Source organism: Terrapene carolina, unplaced genomic scaffold (assembly GCF_002925995.2).
Source record: "Terrapene carolina triunguis isolate 2854851 unplaced genomic scaffold, T_m_triunguis-2.0 Scaffold374, whole genome shotgun sequence".
Lineage (NCBI taxonomy): Eukaryota > Metazoa > Chordata > Testudines > Emydidae > Terrapene > Terrapene triunguis.
In genome coordinates, this window is record NW_020664725.1 from 14454557 (window position 1) to 14472505 (window position 17949).

Here is a 17949-nt window from a genome sequence, read left to right on the forward strand (position 1 = left end):
TTCCCTTCTATTTAATAAATAACAATATACTATGACATTTCTGCAGACTGTTCCACCCAAAAAAGTCCCTAAATGCATCACACACTACATACTGAACATTATAATACCACCAAAAAGCAGCCTCTCATCACATCGCATGCTGCCAAATAGGGAAAGGGGGAGAAATTTAAGCCCAAACATTGGCACAAACTTTCAAATATTACAAGAAGTACTAGAGGATTTCTAGTGTCCATAAAGAGCAGATAGGTCCCAAGGCTTGTCTACACTGAGCTAGGGTGTGAATTTAAAGCGCATTATCTACTCCGCACCAACTCCCCATGCAGACACATTTACTGCATATTAAGCATGCCCTCAGGCAGTTTAACTTAGTACACTTCCAAAGTGCATTAAGCCAATGCACAGAAAGACACTCAGTGCACAGTAAGAGTATCTACATGAGCAGTTCGTGTGGAGTAGTGTGAATGCTAAATAGTGTGCACCAGCTACTTTGGGCTTTATCCCCATGTAGACAAGAACCCAGTTTGTCAGCCTTCCAATCTGGCAATAGCCGTCTGTTTTAAAATATAAACTTAAATAAAATTTGGGGTTTTTTTGTTCTATAAAGGCAAAATACTCTAATAATTTGGGTTATCCAGTTTTGTTTCCATTGGTGTTCTTGTGTTACATTAACTCATACTTTGCATTTCTGTACTCTAAATATCCTTTGCTTGAGGTTATCAAAGCACATTACAAACACACAAACTGAAGCAAAATGAAAATTATTATTTGTGCTGGGGTTGTACCTAAGAACTCCACACATGGACTACGACCCTGTTGTGCTAGGTGTTGTACAAGAAAAAGACAAGTCCGTAGAAAAATCAGTATTTCCAAATATTTTTTCCATTGAGACGTAATGATAGAAGCAAGAAAGCCTAATTTCTAGTTTCACATGAGAGAGTTTATCTAGGCTTAAAAATAAAATGCGAGTAAGTGTTACAACACAGATGACAGTGTAATGTGATTTCTAGTTTGGTTCCAGCTCGATACACAATGAGAACAAAGGGCTTTTCTGTATTTCTGCAATGCCTACTTGGTTCTTCAGAGTGAATACTCGCCGCTAGACAGCATGAAAATGAATCATTATTTCTGACAGAGAATGATAGTTTTCCTCTGCTGTATCAATTGAATGTTCACGGGGGGATTTCTGACCCGCTCCCTGTTGACAATTATTATTGAGTGTTTGATGACAGCTGCGGGTTCACCTCATCATGAGAGCTCTTTCTTTTTTCTTGTCTCCCTTGTCGCATCATCGGAAAACACCATTAAATAAAATGCACTCTTTAAGAGAAAATAGCTGTTGGCCTTCCCTCAACGAGCGAATAAATCCATAGAGCGAGAAGTGAGGGAGGAGGGATTTTTATTAGAGTTCAAAAGTTAACTAATTCTGAAGACCCAGGATCATTGATGGAGTCATGGCAGGCACTGGGGGGGCCCAATGGGCAGCTTTGGTTGAAGAGGCTCTTCTATATATCTATCTCTGAATACGTTGCCTGCCTTGGAGACAGAGTGCCCGCATAGTGATCGGACTTGAGGTCAGGAAAGGACGCTGCCTAGTCACGGACTGGCAACGAGCACGCAGTCACCTGGCTGCACTGGATCAGGAATAGCCGTGTGGGGCTCTGAGCCGCAGGGTGTGGTCATGGGCACTAGGCCCTCCACCGGCCACGTGCCTGGCTGTTGCCCCTGACCAGGATCTGGCTGGGCCGAGGAGGAGGCTCATGGGGCAGGGGGTGGCGCTGCCTGGCCAGGGGGGTGGGGGGGGCTCTGTTGTGGGGGGGTGCAAAGGGAGAGGCTTTCTGGCGCTTTACAGGCTCCTCCAACCCCATTGGACAAACCCCTGACCCCTGACCCCCGCCTCTCCGGGGTTCTTTCTGCATCTCCTCTGCAGCTCGCCCACCCCAGCCTGGTCCCCACTGCGGGGGCCCGCCCATCCCGGCATCGCACCGCCTCGCCCCGCCCACCGGCGGCCGCTATTGGCTGCGCGTTCGGACGCCGTCGCGGCGATTCCGAGGGAGGAAGGGGCGGAGCATCAAGGGCTCGTTACCAAGGCGACCAGCAGGACGCTGCTGACCGGGTTGCTGCCGGGCTTCCGCTCTGGCCGCCCGCGGGGGACGCGGCTCGCCCGGGGTGAGCAGGGGCCCCGCCCCGTTCCCCCCTCTGCTCAGCCCCCCCATGTCTCCCCATTGCCCGCACCTCTCCCTGCTCCCCAGCCCCCCATTGCTCCCCACCCCCTGCCCACACCATTCCCCCTCCGTGCAGCCCCCACGTCTCCCCATTGCCCCCCATCTCTCCCTGCTCCCCACCCCCTGCCCACACCGTGCCCCCTCTGCGCAGCCCCCCATGTCTCCCCATTGCCCCATCTCTCCCTGCTCCCCAGCCCCCCATTGCTCCCCTGCCACACCGTCCCCCCTCCGTGCAGCCCCCCATTGCTCCCCACCGCCCGCACCTCTCCCTGCTCCCCAACCCCCCATTGCTCCCCACCGCCCGCACCTCTCCCTGCTCCCCAGCCCCCCATTGCTCCCCACCCCCTGCCCACACCATTCCTCCTCCGTGCAGCTCCCCATGTCTCCCCATTGCCCCCCATCTCTCCCTGGTCCTCAACCCTCCATTGCTCCCCGCCTACCATCTTCCTCCCCTCTGCGCAGTCCCCCATCTCTCCCTGCTCCCCAGCCCCCCATTGCTCCCCACCTCTCCCGGTCCTCAGCCCCCTCCCATTGATCTCCACCTCTCCCTGCTCCCCAAGCCCTCTACCTTGCGGCCCCACTTTTCCCCCCAGCCCCTGACCGTTCCCCCTCCACGCAGCCTCCCACTGTTCCCACCTTTCCCCACTCCCCAGCTCCCCTCCCTGCAACTCCTGCCCCACTTCTCTGTGCTACCTGCAGCCCCTCCATTGCCCCCCCCCACAGTCCCTACCTTTGCCTGCTCTCCCTGCAGCCTCCACCCCTTCCGTCCCAGCTCCCCATCCTCCAGCCCCAACCTCTCTCTGCTCTCCATAGCACCTCCATTTCCCCCACCCCCTGCAGCCCCCCACCCCCCCCCCCCGCCCCCCCTCCGCTCCCCATAGCACCTCCATTTCCCCCACCTCCTGCAGCCCCCCACCCCACCTCGCAGGCCCCCCACCTCTATCTGCTTCCCAGCTCCCCACCCTGTGGCCCCAACCTCTCCCTGTTCCCCACAGTGCCCTCATTGCCCCCATCTCCCCCTGTGGCCCTCTGCTCCATCTCTCCCCACGCCTGCTCCCCACAGCCCGCACTTCTTCCTGCTCCCCACCCTGCAGCCCCCCCAGTCCTCACTGCCTCCCACAGCACCCCAACTGCTTCCCAACTTTTCCTAGCCCCACCTCTCCCTGCTCCCACCTCCCAGATCCCCAATCTCTCCCTGCCATTAACCTCCCCCACTCCTGCAGCCCCCTGTCCCTACAGTGCCCCATCTCTCCCTGCCCCTGATGTCCAGCCCCACCCCCCAGGTGCTCTAATGGGCCACTATGTGTGACTTCCTTGCAGGCAAAGGTGCTAGTGGATGGAGCCTTCTGGTCTGCCTGGGTAGCAGCACCAGGGCCAGCTTTCCCTGCCAGCCCACTTTGGCACTGTTGGGTGTGGAGTAGGGAGTGTGAAAGGAGAACTCAGTCTCCGTAACCCTCAGGCATGATGCTGTTTGCAAGGGGTCTGTGGAGCCAGGGCATCAAAGGAGCTCAGCTTGCAGTGTTCTCAATGGGGACTGAGAGGGATTGTGCCATTCTCAGTGGTAGGGAGGAGGGGGACTCTCTTTGGTTCTCAGTGGGAGCTGCTGGGTCCTGAGCACTTTTGAAAATGTGATCAACTAAGTGCTGATAGTGGTGGTGATTTTGTGATACAGACCCCTGTCCCGTGGGGCTTGAGGTTGACATTATGTAATACTCTGAGTAACTGTATGATGGTGCTCACTGTAGTTCTGGGCTGGAAACAAACTGTCAAAGCCCAAGTGAATGGTAAAGGGGAAATGAACCTATGTTGCGAGCCATCCAGCTTTCCCAGATGTGGCAACAAACCTGTATTAAAATAACCAGTAGTTTTATTTTTAGACTTCGTAAGCTTCTTTTGTTCTCCTATTATTCGTTCCTCTAGGTTCCAATCCACCCCCTTGGTCATTCTGAACCATGATGGCTGATGAGCTGGAGGAGAGAGATTTGCAGAAATTCCTGAGAGATGTGGATGAAATTGGTAAGTGTACTGTAAACATGGTGGGCCAGATTTACACTTGGTCGGAGCATGTGTTGCTCAGGCGAAGTCAGTGTGTTAAGGACAGCACTGGCTTCTGATTTTAGTGCCCACCTTAAGACTTTTGCAGATATACTGACCTCCCCTAACTCCAGCTGATCTTGATAAGAACTGTGGATGCTTAGCACCTCTGAAAACCAGACCCAAATTGTCTTTAGTTGGGCACCAAGTAACAGAAACAGTCAAAATCAGGTATTGCTTTAGAAAATGTTGGCCATGATCTTTCCTTATGTATAACAATGTTTATAAGAAATACTTTCATAGAGTGAGGCCCCAGTCCTGAAGGCAGTGGGGTGCTCCATGCGTTCAGGGGTATGCCTTCAGACAGTCACTTCCAGGAACGGGGGTCTTAGTAGTTGGGCTAGCAAACAAAGAAGTGACCTTAAAAAAATCAGAGTTTTTGATAAGTGATGGTAATAGATGGTATTTCTATAGCCCCTTTCATTTGAGGATCTCGAAGTATTTTGCAGACATTAACTTATGAAGTCTTAGAACACCTCTGTGAAGTAGCTAAGGGACCCACCACTGAATTGTAATCATCTCTGGAAGGATTGCCACAGTTTTTTTTTTTTTTAGCAGAGCATGGGAATGCTGTGCAGTAGTTTAGGACAGGAAGTGAAACAGAAGAATAACATAGCCACTTGAAACTGCTGCAGAAATTTAGGTCTAAAAGGGAATTACCTGAGAGACCTGCATATTTGTCTTTCTCACTAAGATTGGAAAACTTCATTGATTTCCAAATGACAGCGGTGTGCACTAAGGTTTGGGAGGCTTCTTTTGTGTTATCGCCTGTTGCTGTTTCTGAAGTTAGACTCCCAGCCAGAGGCAAAAGACAAATAAGTATCTTTGGCGCTGGACGTATAACAAATGATGAAAAATAAATCAAAATGTATCCAAATAGGGGATTTTGTATTTTAAACAGCAAGAACTCTGTATTTTTGAAACTGCTTTATTTTTATCAGTGAAATTTGATCTTTGGGCATCTACCCTCACTGAAATGCTGGTTATTGCATCACATTGTTGCCTTAATCTTTGTTCAGTGATAAATACCCAAATGGAAAACTGAGATCATTTGAGGTGGACAAATAAAGAGAATTAGAGAGCAAAAGGAAGAAAAAACAAAAGAAGAAAAGATCATACAGTTTTGGTGACTGTTTTTGAAATCTCTAAAAGAACAGGAGTACTTGTGGCACCTTAGAGACTAACAAATTTATTAGAGCATAAGCTTTCGTGGGCATATGCATCCGAAGAAGTGGTCTGTAGCCCACGAAAGCTTATGCTCTAATAAATTTGTTAGTCTCTAAGGTGCCACAAGTACTCCTGTTCTTTTTGCGGATACAGACTAACACGGCTGCTACTCTGAAACCTTTGAAATCTCTGAGTGCTTGGAGATGTGAGTCTTGCCAGATACTGGCAATGGCTCTAAATGCCTCCGGTTATTATTTTATTTTTAGAGTCATGTAAATCGTTGGTAGAAGTTAGAGATGGGGGAAAAAACTTGTTAGATTGAGCCATCCCCCTGCCAACGTTTGGAGCTATAACCTATGGAGAAAGTATCCGGTATTAAATGGAAGCTACCCTGAATCATAGCCAAAAGGCCAAGAACAGATGATTTTTTTTTTTTTTTTAGTTTATAAATGTTGTCCTTGTCATCTGTATATTCCATCAAGTCTTTTAGTGCACATCTACACTTTGAGCTGGGGGTGTGATCCCCAAGTTGAGGAGACATGCGCTCATTGAGTTAGCACACGGCAAATAGAATGTCGCCATGGAAGCACAAGCTGTGGAACGGGCCAGTCACCCTGAGTATGTGTATAGGGTCTCAGATGGGCATAAACTGGCTAGAGGCCCTGAGTACCATAGCTTGCGTGGCTGTTTAGTGTGCTAGCTTGATGAGAACAAGCTGGGAATCACGGCATACCCTCAATCACACATTCAGCTCCTTCTGGCTTCAAAGGCATGTGTAACCAAAGGGAGAACTTGACTCCTGGTCTCTCTAAGTTAATTTTATTTCACATTTGTTTGTTTTGTTTTAGCCAATTTGGTTCAAGGCTTGAACTCCACAGACCCAGCTGTCCAGGAAAAAGCCATCTCTGATACAGAGAAAAGACTTCATATCCAGGAGGTGAGAGATGATGGAGAATGCAAGACCAAGTTGAACAGAACAGTTGTTAACTCACAAGATGCGGTAAGACTTATGATCTCTTTTCGAGTATCAGATGCAGGCGGTTAGTGTCTTTCAAATGATGCAAGAATAGCTATCCTGTCACTTATGCAAACCCAAGACAAACCTCATAAGTATTGTTAAAAATACAGGTTGAATGTAGCTTAAACCTAAGTTTAATTTTCCTCACTGGAAAGCATACGAGAGAATACCTCACATCATGTTTTACAGCCTATACTTGTTCTTCAGGAGATCACTGGGTGCTAATAGCAAAGAAGAAGCAGGTGCTGAGATGCTGTAATACGTGGCTACTGTTTGCTGCTTCCTAGGGGCCTGATCCAAAGTCAGTATAAGTCTTGAGAGACTATAATTCAGACATTAGGAGCTAGATTTGCAGGTACCTGAAGATGCAGATAGGCACCTAGTGGGATTTTTCAGAAGTATCCAAGCAGGTTAGGCACCTAACACCTGTTGAAATCAATAGAATTTGGGCACCTATCCTGCTTAGGCACTTTAGAGAATCCCACTAAGCAGCTATCTGCATCTTTAGGCACCTACATATCTTTGAAAAGCTGGCCCTAGGTGTTTTGCAGCTGCACCTCGTCTTATTAAAAGAAATGCTTTAATTATGAAATGTACCCCAGCAGATTGTTATAGCAGTTAGAATAATCAGATTGCAGTGGTGAATTTTCCCATGTGAAGAGATTCTTAGCCAAATTGATTTTGCAAGAGGACACCTGAGGATTGAATTGTTTTCTTCTGCTCTGTGACTTTAAATGCTTCTGATGGAGTTAGTTTTGACAAGTTTAAAAAATGATTCTCTTGTTACTAGACTCATGTTGTCAAGGATCAGAGGGGTAGCCGTGTTAGTCTGGATCTGTAAAAAGCGACAAAGATTCCTGTGGCACCTTATAGACTAATAGACGTATTGGAGCATAAGCTTTCGTGGGTGACGAAGTGGGTATTCACCCACGAAAGCTTATGCTCCAATATGTCTGCTAGTCTATAAGGTGCCACAGGACTCTTTGTCGCTTTTTACAGACTCATGTTATACATCTGTGTATTAAACTGCTTTGAAAAATGAATGTGATCTATTTTTTGCAATCCATATTTTCTCATGAAAATTGCAGCTAGTTTAGAAATAACTATATTTAAATTTATTTTCATTCCAGTTCAAACCTAACCTTTTTGTGTATGTGTTTGTGTGTCACTCATCCAACTTTTTCAGGCCACACGGAATATGGAGACAGTGAGACGAGGTAGGACAGGGTTCACCTCTCCAATAATTATCCCCTCTTCAATTTGTCTCAGTAAAGCTAGAGTAAGGATTCAGATTGCTTTCCCTGATTCAGCTGCCTCATGCAGGGCCTGATCCAACTCCAGCTGAAGTCAATGTGAATCTTTCAGTTGACTCTGAGTGTTGTATCAGAAAGTTATAATTGCTTACAAGTCCTGTGTGCCTCGCTGGATTGTGCATATTAAAGATTTTTTTTTAGCATATTCTCTACCTTGCATCTAAGAACCTCATTATTCTGAATCAAAAAGACGCATCTCTTAGAGAAGAGCTACTTAAAGAGGCAGGTATGCAAATCTAGGGCAGCATTATGGCCTTTGTGTGTAATAGCTTATCACTCATGTTCCGAGTTATATCAAATTAATGAAATACCTCCTTAAGATTTTCTTTGTGGAGAAAACATGTCTCAGAAATGACTTTTCTCTCATCTGCAATTTGATTTTAATGAGGAAATCTTTTCTTTCATTGACTGAAATGCTACCCTAACTCTGCTGGCTCTCAGACAGCTTCATGTCAGCATTAGAGAAAGATGCAAAAGAACGAGCCAAAAGAAGGAAGAAAAATGAACGTTTGGCGAATGGTAATTGCTGAAGTTTTACATTTTTGATGTCCACTAAGCACTCCTTAAAAAGAACAGAGCTGAATTAAGCTGGTAAGCTAGCCTGTTAGCCACATTTTTATAGGAACGTAAGAACATAAGAATGGCCATACTGAGTCAGACCAAAAGACCATCTAGCCCAGTATCCTGTCTTTCAACAGTGGCCAGTGCCAGGTGCCCCAGAGGGAATGAACAGAACAGGTAATCATCAAGTGATCCATCCCCTGTCGTCCATTCCCAGCTTCTGGCAAACAGAGGCTAGGGACACCATCCCTGTCCATCCTGGCTAATAGCCGTTGATGGACCTATCCTTCATTAACTTATCTAGTTCTTTTTTGAACCCTGATATAGTCTTAGCCTTCACAACATCCTCTGGCAAGGAGTTTCACAGGTTGACCGTGTGTTGTGTATGCACATTGATGAGACTGGGGAGAAGGAAGCTGGCACGTGGTGTTCCATAGTATCAATGATCTTATGTATAGCCTTGATTAGAAGAGAACATGGGCTATGCACACTAGGTGCTGAGGTCTTTTGGAACGCATTCCTCTTAATGGCTCTCCCCTTTACGATAAAGAGACTTAAGGTTGGGAGTGAGAGAGATGTGGTGTGTGGGAAGATGTAAGTTTTAGGCTATAAAGAGAAAATACAAATGGCCTGAGTTGGTCTTTTAGAACACGAAAGGGGCGCGTAAATGAAAATGCACAGAGAAAAGTCCGTTGCATGCTATGCTCGATGAATACAGTTCCGACAGAGGCAATACCGTGGGAATCTCAGGGCGAGTTGCAGCAGGAGAACATGGCTTCTGTCCACTGTGTTTATAACTGGAAATACTGACATTTCCAATGCATGACTCTTGTTGCTGCAGCCCTGAAAGAGAAGGGAAATGATGCATTCAGTAAAGGAGACTATGCCACAGCTATCCAGCGATACACCGAGGGGCTGGAGAAACAGAAGGATATGCAGGTGCTGTACACGAACAGAGCACAGGTCAGTGTGTGAAAAATCTGCTATAGATGTATTGTTTAGGTACAAAACAGCCTAAGCTACCTGCAGATGGCACATGAGAATCATTGCTCTATTGTCTAAGCCAATTTCAGGAGTTCAGATATGTTGCAGATTAACTGGAGAAGGGAGGAAAAGCAGCACATAACGTAGTTTGTCCCGGGCTATTGTCCACAGTGGTGCTTGGGGTCTCATTTTTGCTAACAGGAGTTGATGAGATCTACTTACTGCCATGCTAGCAACAGTGAATATTAATATGATTAAAAGTTACCAGCAAAGTACTTCAGACTAAGCTCTGTATTGAAACTTTCCCTTTAGTTTCTTGCACTGATCAAGAATTCAGCGTCCCTGAAGAGGCTGTGATGCAAATCATGCTGCCTTTTATGGCCCTGAACTAATTCCTTAGTCATGTGAAGCATTGTATGCTCTCTGTATGCAAGTGTCTAACAGAAAGTATTGAGCCATCAACATACAGCCTATAATGTAACATCCATCCTCATATACTGCGCCAAGCCATGGTATCAGAGACCTGCTATTGAGTGCCCAATAGCTGGTACTGAAGGAAAACCAGAAGTAAAAATAATCAGTCATGCACCTTTTGTAGCTTAGTGCAAGGAGAGTCTCTATATTCCCATCCTTGCCTCTCTTTTTTCATAATCTCTAATGGGGGCTAATTCTCTGACATGCCCATATGAAGGGAAGAATCTGTCCTCCTGACATATTCTAAATAGGATGTAGAGAGCTAAATGTTACCACAGGTGACGAGCTCTTTACCTACTTTGTATGCCAAGGGGAGCCAGCAGAGCTCTTCTCTGTTCCATTTGCCAAATATTATATCTTTAATAATAGACTAATCGATTTTAAGGCCAGAAGGTGGACCTTGGGATGATCATTATTTATTTGTATTACCATAGCCCTTAGGAGCCTCAGTCATGAACTAGGACCCTCATGTGCTGGTGCTCTAAAAACACAGAACAGTGTCTTTCCCTAAGACCTTGTCATCTAGTCTAACCTGCTTCATAACACAGGCCATAGAATTTCACACCCCTTAGACAGGTCGGTCACACAGGAAGTCTTTACTGGGAACAGAACTCAAGTCTCATGCCTCCTAGTCCAGTGCTTTAAACCCAGTGGCATCCTTCTTCCCCAAATGCAAATCCTGCCCTTACGTCAGTACTTCCAATCAATGTTATGTTTGACTGTTGAAATCATTTCCAAAAACTTTGCAATCCATTCCATTGTGTATAACTGTAAGACCCCTCCCTACCATGCATCAGCAACAGGGTCTGCACCCTAAATTTGTCAGCACTGTTGCACAGATCTCTCCCACTCTAGCTAAAGGACTGACTAGTATAAGCCGATGCTGTGTTGAGAAAACTGCTAATAATGTGAGAAGCAGTAGGTTCTGTGACCTTTCACTCAATGGCATGCAACCTATGGAGTGGGTATTGTGCCTGCAGTGGGTATCGGTGGTTGGGTCCTTGCCACAAGATGATGGTACTAATATGGATGTAAATGTATTTCTGTTCAGCAGGTTATCTTATTTCCCTTGAGATTATAAGAAGGCAAAGTTGCACTTCAGAAAATCATTGGACAGCTATTGTTTTAATTCCCAGCCTGTGCCTCTGGCTTCCAGGAAGGAAAACCAAACCTGACAGTCACAACCCAGACTTTAGCTCCTTACTTGACCATGTGGGAACGGTTCAGCAGCCCTGTTACATTCGTTTTATTCCTGTTGTGACTGCAGCCCCTGTCCTTCAGGAAGGGTCAGAATGAAGCCTCGTCACGGAAGGGTTGTTTGACCCACAAGCTCCATTGCTCTGCCCTTCCCTCCCCACCTCCCTGTTCAGTAACAGCACAGTGCACAGGGCATCCCCCACCCGCACCCCGACATGAAAGGAAAGTTCGGTGGGGGATTTTTTTTTTTTTTCAAGCTGCCTTTATTCTGAAAGATGAGTCAAATTTTTAATTGTGAGCTGAGGACTTTTTCCTGCCCTAAGTTTAGTGCAGACCCATGTGAGTTTTGTGCTTGGTTTGTGTTTAACTCACTTGAAAATCCACTGCACACTGATGGACAGACCTGGTAAAACACCAGAAGGGTTAAGGAGCAGTTAATTATGTATCAGTCAATATGTTGGCACTTCCTGTGGGTTAAAGCATATCACTTTAATTAAACTAATGTCTGCACAGTGCTTTGAACTTGGAAAAACATTATAGAGATACACAGTATTCTAATTCTTCTTTGGGCTGATAAGTCTGCTGATCTGTATCCTGTCTTGGCTTTATTTCAGGCTCACATGAAGTTGCAGGAGTACAAGAAAGTAATCAATGATTGTGAATGGGCTTTAAAGGTAACTGCTTTGCAGTTTCTTCAGTCAGTTGGTAGGACACAGAGTATAACTAGTCAGTATTAAACATGCCAACTGAGATGTGGGTCACTGACTGCCCAATTTCATTTATAAGTGGCATTTCAACAATATTAACACTGTTTACGTCTTTATTTATCTAGTCTAGAGATCATGATTCAATCTCATGGCCCAGCGTGCACTGTGCTATTGATGCCAGAGGCCTATTTATACATATTAATTCAGTGATGTAACCCTGCAGTGTGTGTTTGACCTCACAACTTGTCATCATGGAAGCAATTCTCATCGCAGAGGAATATTTCAGAGGATTGTATGCTTCTAATGGAGATTTGCTGCAAATGTGTCAACATGGGTGAAATTCATCACCGCGCAAAGGATCATTGAAGGCCCTGGGCATGACTTAAACTCTGCATGCTAAGGTCCTTGGTGATCAGTTCAAGTTCTGATGAAGAGAAGGGGGCTCATGCATAGTGATAGTCTGGTGTCACTTCCCAGATGGAGACAAAATGCAACATTGTTATGCAATTTTCAGCATTCTTTTAAGAACTGAAATGAGCAGCTAATGCTGAGTGTGATGTTTCTCTGGGGTACCCAGGACTGTGAGGCACCTTGCTATTACCTGCCCTTAGTGTGAGGAAGCCTTGTCTGTGCCTGCCAGTGGGTCAGCTCCCCAACTCCACCAGCCACAGGCAACACAAGCACTATGCTACTGTTTCCTGACTGTTTCTCTACAGGTTAGTGATGAGCACAATCCAATACTCAAGCCCTCCAAGCATCTCCCTGGAGTATCCAACCCCTGGATACTGGACACTCGCAGTATTCATAGATCTGTTGCTTCCAAAGAAACTGTACACCCCAGCTTACCAGTTACACCTCAGGCCTCTGCTCCGCATAACACAGATGTGCTTATAGTGAAATCAAGTATAAGTTTACTTAACAAAGCACAGAGATTCAAGTGAGAGCAAGTAGAAGTATTGGAAACAAATGGTTACATATAAAATTAAATCATAACATGCATACTAGAACAGGCTATTGTCCTTACCCCAGGAAGTCCCCTCTTCAGAAGCTTATCTTGGGGTTCCTTAGTTGTAAATTCTCAGGCCTGCACCTGGCCCAGGCCGTACACACAGCCTGCTCCATGGGTATCCATTGTTGTATATGCTGATTGAGTTAGCCCTGAGTCTCATCTTGAGTCAGGTGACAAGGTTTACTTAAACAGTTTTGGAACCTAATTCTACATATCACGGTACAGGAAATAGTTTAAAACATCTTCCCATAATTACAATGATTGGAGAGCTACTAGCTCATGGTAGAGACCTCATGTGCCACCCTTTGGTGAACTATTATGTCAATATCCGACCCAGGGGATCCCTGTAAAACTCTGTGCACTCCCTGTGCCCTCTGCCAGCTGGCACCGAGAAGTCCCTTGGTCATACTGAGCTAACTTTCCTGATACAAAGGACATTAACATTTTAAACAGTGTCTAGATTAAATATTTTATTCAAATATTTAAGTTTTATATAACTAATGATAAAGCCCCTTGCAAACATTATCTGGGAACCTTCTGCGGATCTGTTTAAAAATGTAAAGGTAATAGCCTTGTTAAACTTGCAGTGAATCCTCCCACTAGAAAATATTCATATGACATTTGGAAAGGTGGAGAAATATAATAAAAGCCAAAAAGAAAGGTCTGACTCCAAACTCAGTGGCTTTAAAACATTAGTACCCATTAAATGCTATGTAACAGTGACATATCATTAATAGGATTAGCAATGTAATATCCAGAAATTAATATTCCTCTTACACTCAATTGAACTGGAAAAGATCAGCCAGTTCGTTAACATTGGGAGTGTGATGTTCCTTAACTGTGAAACCAAGAAATCATCAAAACTAGTGACAATGAAGGACTCGTTTCATTCTTGGCAGGGCTGCTCAAGAAAGATGTGAAACTTCAACTGCTATTAAGGTTGGGTGTACATTAAGCAATGTAATTGCACATTACACTGTGATTAAAAAGCCCATGGCACTAAGTCTCAGAGCCTGGGCCATCTGACTCTGGCTTGGGCTGTGGGGCTATAAAATTGCAGTGTCGATGTTCAGGCTAGGGCTGGAGCCCGGGGTCTGAGACTTCTTGCCCCTCTCGCAGGGTCCTCAGAGCCCAGGCTCCAGCCCAATCTCAAACACGGACACTGCAATTTTATAGCCCTGTGAGCCTGAGTCAACTGACCCAGGCTCTGAGACTTGGTGCCACAAGTTTTTTATTGTGGTGTAGATGTACCCTGAGAGGCTTGTGATCACACAGAGAAACTCTGGCAAGAGTGACACAAAAATAAAGAAGATACCGATAATAATTCCTCAAGAAAAATTCAGGACAAGAATTGGCTAAACTTACATGAGTGGCAGTCAACAGTAACTATCTTTGCTAATTGTCTTTGTAAGTAGTTGTAAGAGCAGCATTTTCAAGTTCTTGTACTTTTGGGTTCAGCTTACCACTTATTACCAATTTACTTTCTCTTTTGGTAAATGAATGGTTTTGATTTCTGTCATTCTATGTGCAACTCCAGCCAACAGTTCCCTTACATCCAGTGGGAGTGTTTGAACTGTGGCCAGTTTGCTTTGGGACGAGCAGAAAGACTTGTGTGTTGAAGTCTTCTGCTACCTCGTTTCACCATTACTCCTAATATAACAGCTGTTGATTTAAGGGTCCAGCTGTACAAAGATGTGATGTAGTGCAGAAAGTTACAACCCTTACAAGAAAGCTGATGAGAATCAGCAGGCATAGGAAATGGCTGTGTTTGGTATAATTTAATCTGGACAGCTGATCAGTATTTTACATGTCCATGACACGGACTGATAGGAGCCATCCTTAGCAATTAATGAGCTCTCAATGATTTTTTGTGAATTAACTCAAAAACTCCAATAAGTATACCAGCCACACAGTTCCAAATATGTCTAAACCTCACATTTCCAAAATCCCTTACCTGTGGAGGTGACCAGCCTAGCAAGAGAGGGAATGATAGCAGAAGGCCACTACAAACGCAGATGATCAATCCAGATACTTGGGATATTCAGAAATCTGATCTGCTAAGGAAACAGTATAGAAAGTTCTATTGATATGGAAACATAGGTCCCGATCCTCCTCTAATATACATTATGATACTGAAATCAATGAAACTATTCTAGTTAACGCCCACAGTGGATATGGCCCTAGGTTTTTTCAATTTTTAATATATGCAGATATGGGACCATGTTCTTATTTCTGATCAAACCACTGGTCTGTATGTATGATACATGTCCTGTTGTTGATTTCCTCCCAATCGTGGCCTAAGGCTATCCAATGGCGAGATTGGGTCTACGTTTTGCAGTTTATATGGTGCTGTGGGAGAAAGGTGACCCTGCTTTTTCCAAATATGGATGTGGTCCCTGCCTGAAAAGTGGAATACGTGGGGCCATGCCCTCAGCTAGTGTAAATCTGTGTATCTTCACTGAAATCAATGGAGTTGCATCAACTTGCACCAGATCTGGTCCTTGGTAGTATTCTGTGTGAATGGAAGTGGAAAGTGTACTGAGAAATTTCCATGTGATAGCAATTGATTTTGTTACAGAGGGCAGTCTAAGTGTTATTCAATTAACTGAAAGTCAGCCGGCTTCACTCAAAGTGCAGCACACTCCACGTTTATAGTTAGTTTTTTGGGCAGTTGCTGTAACTTTATTAGCCAGGAGGTTAGACAACAGTGTGTATTGATTCAACATTCTAAACTATTTGATTAATTCCTTTTAATGCAGTGCAACGAAAAATGTATTAAAGCCTATTTCCACATGGGAAAAGCTCATCTGGCCCTGAAGGACTACAATGAGGTAAGCTGTACAGACCTTGTTGGTGGTTGAGCCACATTCTCTTTTTAAATACGCTGGTGTAAATCTGGAGTAACTCCATTGGTTTAGCAACTTAAATAAGGTTTATGTCCATATAGGAATTAGCAGAATATAAGTCTGCCCATTGTTTGGCATTATAAGGCAGTGGAAGAGAGAGAGATGGTTTTATACACTTGACTTATGATAGCATGTTATGCTAATGTCTTGTCATACCTTGGCTGCTTGGGGGACAAAATGTCTGCAGGCTCTTATGAGGGCTGCATTAGGTCTAAAACAAAGTATTCCCTCACATGTTACTATAATAGGCTTTATCCATTACTTAGGCTCACACAAAGTTTAGAGAATAGTTGCACATGGTAATTACAGAATCACAGAACTGTAGGGCTGGCAGGGACCTTGGGAGGTGGTGTAGTCCATTCCACTCCATTCTGAGGCAGGACCAAGTATACTTAGACCATCCCTAACCTTTGTCTAACCTGTTCTTAAAAACCTCCAATGACAAGGTTTCACAACCTCCCTTTGGTAACCTATTCCAGTACTTACTGATACTTAGAGATGTTTTATTTCTAATAACTAAACTAAATCTATCTTGCAGCAGATAAAGTCAGTTACTTCTTGAACTACCTTCTTTATAGCAGTCCTTAACACATTTTTGAAGTCTTTTATCAGGTTCAGGTGAAGCGCCCAAAACTGGACACGCTATTCCAGCTGAGGCTTCACCAGTGCAGAGCGTTAATTGTGCCACCTGTCACGTCTTAGATATGACATTCCTGTTAATACACCCCCGAATATTAGCCTTTTCCACAATTGCATCATATTGTTGGCTCATAATCAATTTTTGTTTCACTAGAATCCCAAGATCCTTTTAGCAGTACTCCCACCTAGCCAGTTATTCCCTATTTTGTAGTTGTACATTTGATTTTTCCCCCCTTCCTCACTATTGTACTTAGTATTAGTCTTTAATAATAACTTGTAATGGCTCTGTCTTTTTTTAATTATTGGTCAGTTTTGGGTGGAAACAGAATAACCAAATTCTCCGTCCCACATTTCTGACCAATAAGCAGTAAAAGCACGGACAGGTTCTTGTTGTTTGGACTGGATGCTGCCATGATAGGCCATGGAACAGAGCTGATGCTAGCCCATTGGGGGCCCTAAGCAGGAATAACCCCCCAATACTAAAACAGGCAAGTTCTTATAATAAAAAGCAAATAGGGGGGCCACCTGAGCTGATTAGGGCATAAGCAATTGCTTCGTCTGCTTATGCCTAGCGCTGGTTCTGCCCTGGAACCTGACTTGTAACTATACCAGCACGTTGTGCTGTGGCCCCATCTGCCTTCCCAAGTTAAAGCAGGGCTAGGTTGGGTTAGGCTTTGGGATATCTCCAAGGAACATTTGCATGCTGCAGGAAATGGTGGTGGTGATTCTGTAGGTGGCATTCCTCTGAGTTGCTACAGGACCAGTGCCCCGAACTGTGCTATGGGATGCTGTGCTACTGAATGTGCCATATTTCAGAGGGGATATAGAACCATGGATTTTTTTTTTCCAAACCATAGTACGCTTCCTAAGATGAGAATGTCCTAGTCAGTTTGCAACTCAGGCAAATGCTTTCTGCCAACAGTAACTATGCTTCCCCTGAAGAGTCAATTGAATAAGATGTATTTACTTCTTGTCCTAAACTGATCTGTGGTGCAGTTATTTCTACATTTCACTCAGAAGTGGCTGCATTTCAATGGTGGGTGAAGTGATCCCTGTGTATTTCAGATTAAAGCAGTGTAGCACTTTGGGATTTGTTAGGGTGGAGTGTGCTAGTGAAGACACTAATATTAATTTTACTCTTGCCAAATCTCTGAAGGGGCTAAGTGTTGTATAGATGATTTAATTCTACATTTCCTGCCTATGTTGAACAGTAGCTATAACTTGAATGTTCTTAAAATATAATTTATTTGATATTTTTTTCTAATCAGTAAAAAGAACTTTTCTAATCAGTTTTTTTAAATGAAGTTACTAAATTGGTTATACTTTGAGGCTAGACCTGGGAGAGAAATAATCTAAGATGTATAGTTCTCATGACATTTGGTGCTGCATTTCTTTTGCTATTAACTTGGTGGCTGGTATTTGCTCATTTCTCACAGAGAATGATCTGCTCATTCTGTTTTGTCCAATGATGGATTTTTAGATTTATATTTTGACTATCTTATTAATTTTAAAATGACATATTGACTGAGGATTACCTGGCATTTTAAGCCAGGAAAGTTTAACCATCATTGCTGCAGATTGATTTTATTGTATATTATACAACTTATTTTTTCTAGGCTGTGAAAAAATAACATTCCCCAACTTCATAGATTTGAAGA

At 44.4% G+C, this 17949-nt stretch overlaps 1 protein-coding gene across 2 annotated transcripts in view; it reads left to right on the forward strand.

Moving 5' to 3' along the window:
• The first annotated feature begins 2097 nt into the window (after positions 1-2097).
• The window catches only part of TTC12 (tetratricopeptide repeat domain 12), a 36425-nt gene continuing 20573 nt past the window's right edge, over positions 2098-17949 (forward strand). The window contains exons 1-8 of one of the 2 annotated variants that reach the window (XM_026657966.1): positions 2098-2166; positions 4143-4238; positions 6332-6483; positions 7688-7718; positions 8256-8333; positions 9217-9338; positions 11645-11704; positions 15506-15577. In XM_026657966.1, the coding sequence (XP_026513751.1) occupies positions 4175-4238; positions 6332-6483; positions 7688-7718; positions 8256-8333; positions 9217-9338; positions 11645-11704; positions 15506-15577 (579 nt within the window). In that variant the 5' untranslated portion in view covers positions 2098-2166; positions 4143-4174. Of the gene's footprint in view, positions 2167-4142; positions 4239-6331; positions 6484-7687; positions 7719-8255; positions 8334-9216; positions 9339-11644; positions 11705-15505; positions 15578-17949 lie in introns of those variants that run through there. The other variant, XM_026657967.1, reaches the window with a different exon arrangement.